We start from the raw sequence: 4,911 nt of genomic DNA, 5'->3' as shown, positions 1-4,911 counted from the left end.
AACCCGCCGAGGAAACCGTCGACGGTTCCCGTATGCTCCAACGCACACGGCCAGGGCCCGTGACTGAAACACCCGCTACCACTCCTGATCAATCCGATCACGATGCTCGGACGATCGTCGATCTGATCGCGATCGATTTCGCGCGAGCAACTTTTAGCCTGATTAATGACTGAATAGATTGACAGAGGACAGAAACGGGGGTTGGAGGTAGAGGGCTGAATGAACGGGCGCAAGGGATGTTTGTTTTATCAAAGATTTATCTCTACCTCGATGCATCCAGTGATTTCGATCGATAGCATACAGTGATAGGATATATCAAATAATGGATAGTACGGTTTTTCGTTTATCTTGAGACCAATGATTTCAATGAGTTCAGATGAGCTGAAGTTGCAGCGACGCGACTACGACCGACGTACGAATGCTTGTTGCTCACCGCCTCGGCGTTAGATGGTTCAATGGATGAGTCGAAATGACGATGACTATTTGGCTGACTACACGACCGTGACGATGATGAAGGACGATGGTAGATCGAAGAGATGTGACTGGTGATGATTACGAGTGAACGAGAGGCGTCACGTAGGATGAAAAGTCATGGTGCTAGGTGCAGATATATGAAACAATATTATTGATACGTGAAACAACGTGACAAGGATTATCTATCGATGATGCTTGGATCAAGCGCGTTGATGTGTTATTTTCATAAAAGATGACGGTATTTTCTTTTTTCTTTTTTGCTAATGCTCGGCGTTTAAAAAGGGACACACTTATCCAGATAGCTTTAATTTACTCGATCGATTCCATTGTCCGATACTATATATGTTTGACATTGAACATTCTGCTATAGCTAATTGTAAGAACGGTTAAACGAGTTGGTTGGGCTAATTCGCGGTTTACGGAGGTTGTTCAGGAAAGAAAGGGGTAAACAACATGTTGCAAAACTTTCTGCACGGACAATCAATAGGGCTACTGATTACTAGAGATTTGGACTCATAGGCAAAGACAAAAAGATAGAAACGATTAAACAGGAGTGTCATGCATTTGCCTAAAACATTAACGACCACTTGGCAGTTAACGCGTCCGACACACACCGCTTAAAGAATTCATTTGACAAAGAAGATGCGCGTTGCAGATCGGCCTGCGACGAATCTTTCTACGATCGACACTTTTCAATGAAGTTACGGCCCGTACGAACAAAGAAAGATACAAGCACGTACAGCGATACTCTTAGAAGCGGTGGATGTCTCTTGCAACACGATTCGAACAGGGTAAATACGGTCAGGTATGACGAACGGTTTGGCTTTTGGGACCCACAAGAGCAAACAGCAGACCAAACTCGCATAATATGTATATAAATAATGTGTATAAAGACTTCTATCCAAATCAATCAATCAAATTCAATGGTATATGCGAAAATGCAAAACACGGAACTCGTAATTGATTACGAGCGCCAATCGATTTGGGTTACGATCTCTTGAATACTAAATCGATCGACTGTACCGATACAAAGAGATGACAAAGGACGTATCGATGCCTGTTCGTGCTACTTACTCGGTCGTGGGTGCCTTTCAGGCTCACTGCCCTTTTCCCTTTGCTCTTTCTCCTTGTCCTTCGGCTCCTTTTCTTTCTCCTAAACAAAAGGCACTCGATCGATAATGTTGTATCATTGAATTAATCGTGGAATTATTTCCAGTTTACACGTGATCGAGTCTTAAATATCGACTAAGTCTCTTTGACGAGAACGTAGCTAGTTGTCATCGAGGGTTTTCCCCAAAGAAATACCTTGGCGTCTTTAGTGACGGACGGTGCACGCGGTGGTTGACGTTTAGGTGAACGACGTTCGGTCACGGTAGGACCAAGACTCTGAGAACGACCGGTTCTTGGACTGTTCTTAGGACTGGACTTGGTCTTAGGCTGAATCTCCTCGCGGTGCTCTTTCGTTTCCTCTCGACGTCGTGGTATCACGGGCTCCAACTTCTCTCTCGTTGGAGAGGGAAGTAGTGCACCGTCACCTGACAGGAAAGGAGAACAGGTTTTTTCTATTTTCATAAAATTCGTTGTTGCACCGTTTGAAATTACTTCGATGTACTTACCCACGCCAGTTGTACGATCCAAGTGATGGCGGATCAAGAAATCTTTCCTTGCGCGAGCAATGGCTCTTTCCGGGTCCTGTCGGCCGATATATCAATTTTATCGATATCGTTGGGATTAATGAATCGTCAGTGGACAAGTACGTACCACTTTAAAATCGTCATGCAAAATTCCGTGAACGGGTCTGGCTTGTACCGATGATGGTCGGCCAGCAGGGGGCATGGTCATCGTGGCGGCAACGGGGGCGACCTTCCTCGTGTTCTCCTTTTCTTTCTCTTCCTTCGTCACTGACCTAAATATGCAACCACTTGTCACCGTGTTTTTTCTTCCACTGACAATTCGGCACGAGGCACAATCGCGTGGAAGAAATAAAAGGCAGCTACGACAAAACCCGTACGAAGATTCGAACAATTCGTCCCTGTACAACTACGCTTGACTCTCTTCTTTTCTTTTCTTTTCTCCTCTTTCTCTGGCTCGAGTAGAGCGTGTACATGAATGGAGGTGTCTCTGTCTCTGACGATAATTGGTTAGCGAATATTCACGATAAATGCTAGAACTCATCGTCAAATTAATCACCGATGTCGCATTCCTGATAAGTCGGACGCCAGTAGAATCCAATCGTGCCAAGTCAAACGCCGATGCTCCCTATGCATACGCCGATACTGCTACGTTCACAGTACTAGAGAATTATACGTACCAACGAGAATGGATAATATGTAAATTTGAAAAATTGTCGATCGATCGATCGTGCTCGTAGCTCGATGGATAGCCATATTCGAAAATAACCAACAATCCGTCTGATATCGCAAGAGTGCAACTACTTCTAACGATTTTTTATCCGTCAATTGATCGGCAAATTTCATTTCCTTCCATTCGTACAATCAGCTTTCGTTTACGTCTAATTTGTTTAACGTTTGCTATCGATGTTCTTCTACCTTTATATTTCTGTTCATCGCGTTGCGAAACGGATACCGTTTACCATTGACATTGATTGTCAAGTAACATGGAAAACTTGAATGTTTGAGAGTGGAGTAGTGTACTGGCCTGGCAAGGGACAGCGCGTTGAGAGCGTGGTTACTGGAGACTCGTTTCCACAGCGAAGCCTCGTCCTCTGCTGCCAGACCGCAACCCCAGTCGCGATGCTAATATAAATCAGAATCAATCATTCTGTTGCTTTTTACTTCCTAGGCGCTAAGCTATAACGCGTTTGCAGCGGCACTATGGCGCGCGCGAGCGCACATACGCACACGCACACACAAACACACACACGCGCGCGCGTGTATAGAGAACATGCTATGGAAGACACAGATCGTACTACGTTTCGTGTGCAAACGATTTTCGTTGATTTCGATCGGTTTTGACGTCTGAGGAATATGTGCATGCATGTGTACGATGAGTATATGAGTTTGACAGAAGATCGTAGAGATTTGTCGTGATCGTTGACGATGATGGCCGATCGATATTGAGTCGTGTTGTGAATCAAACGTTCAGAAATCGTTGAAAAAAAAAAATGATAAGACGAACACATGCAAGTTTGAATGCACTCGTAAATCGACAACGTTCATCCTTTGGCTCTGTATTTGTAACACTTAGGATATTTACAAAGACACACGTACACTAATGGTTCTATGGATGGCGAAAGCCTGCCTAGGGAACACTCGAGAAACGAAAGACACTAAGAAAGGTGTAAAGGGGGAATATCGTTTCCAAATTGAAACTCGAAGAACAAATATCGGCGAAAGAAAGGATGGAACAGTGGCATCTTTGTTCCCGGAATTACCTTGTACTCGTCAGCGAGTCGTCTAAGCTCGATGACATCAGACGTAGGAAACGGTTTCTTCTGCGGTTTGCTCAGCCCTTTATCATCCGATATCCTTACGGTCCTACCTGACTTTTTACCCCTGAAAAGAATCAATCGTGGTTGTAGGGTACTCTAGCGTATGTTCTTCTGTTTTTTTTTTCTTTTTTCTCATTCTCGATGAGTGTGATATACACGCGCGAAACACGTCGCAATCGACCTCGGATCGTCGTAGATGCTTTCTCGTTCTTCCCTTCGAATCTCTTCGTCTACGCGATGCTGCATACGGGACCGTGTACGATAAGCTAGCTCGGATTAATATACGTCATCTTGAATTCTGACCTGAAAGCTATTTTCAAGTCCGGCATATCCTCCTCGCGCTCGTCGCCCTCGGGCACCACTCCGTCGATGGTGTCGGCCCCGGTTCCTCCGACCAGCGGCTCCAACTCCGACGCTTGCATTCCTGTGATACATCGACAAGAAGAAAAAAAAAAGAAAAAAAAGGAAAAGAGAAACAAGCGAATGTTAAAAAGATTCCAGAAGGAGAAACGTCTTCGTGACTAAATAAATCGATACTTTTTTCTACTTGAAATGGTTCAAGACCCCTTGGAAAGCAAACGCAAGTTGGATCGGAGGAGAAAAAATTTGTCGAGATGTTCCATTTACCATCGCGCTTATGATCGACATCACCGGGTCGTTTCTTGTGAACCGGGGCAGGTCCTGTAGGGGCGATACCCTGCTTAAGAGCTCCCATGCTGAGAGATTTTCTAGGTGGGCCTGTCGTACCTGCAGGAAGTCCCGCGGCCAACACCTCCGGCGCCATTGTCTCGCCATTCGTCAGTTGAGGTCTTCTAGGCCAGGCGAACTGCAGCCGATACTCGGTGCTGATCCGCGAAATCGCTTTGCTCAGTTGACTCGGTGGCAAACCTGACTGCGTTGTAACTTCCTGTAATAACGATTTCACGATCGTTAACTTCAGATGTGCAGCCTCGTAGGCTACGCTATTCCATGGCTACGAGGCTCGC

General features: G+C 45.3%; 1 protein-coding gene across 18 annotated transcripts in view; it reads right to left on the bottom strand.

Moving 5' to 3' along the window:
• Positions 1-4,911, bottom strand: part of LOC100749059 (proteoglycan 4) — a 47,943-nt gene that overhangs the window by 12,738 nt on the left and 30,294 nt on the right. For 5 of the 18 annotated variants that reach the window (XM_033322538.1, XM_033322536.1, XM_033322549.1 and 2 more), the window contains 9 exons: positions 4,463-4,832; positions 4,229-4,349; positions 3,869-3,989; positions 3,133-3,230; positions 2,236-2,380; positions 2,091-2,166; positions 1,780-2,036; positions 1,549-1,627; positions 3-63 (listed from right to left, as the gene is read on the bottom strand). In XM_033322538.1, coding sequence (XP_033178429.1) covers positions 3-63; positions 1,549-1,627; positions 1,780-2,036; positions 2,091-2,166; positions 2,236-2,380; positions 3,133-3,230; positions 3,869-3,989; positions 4,229-4,349; positions 4,463-4,832 — 1,328 coding nt within the window. The remainder of the gene's footprint in view (positions 1-2; positions 64-1,548; positions 1,628-1,779; positions 2,037-2,090; positions 2,167-2,235; positions 2,381-3,132; positions 3,231-3,868; positions 3,990-4,228; positions 4,350-4,462; positions 4,833-4,911) is intronic. The other 13 variants (XM_033322544.1, XM_033322552.1, XM_033322551.1 and 10 more) reach the window with 11 other exon arrangements.

The sequence above is a fragment of the Bombus impatiens genome, unplaced genomic scaffold, assembly GCF_000188095.3.
Source record: "Bombus impatiens unplaced genomic scaffold, BIMP_2.2 scf_0647, whole genome shotgun sequence".
In the NCBI taxonomy this organism is placed as follows: Eukaryota; Metazoa; Arthropoda; class Insecta; order Hymenoptera; family Apidae; genus Bombus; species Bombus impatiens.
This window is presented reverse-complemented; position numbering and strand designations above follow the sequence as displayed.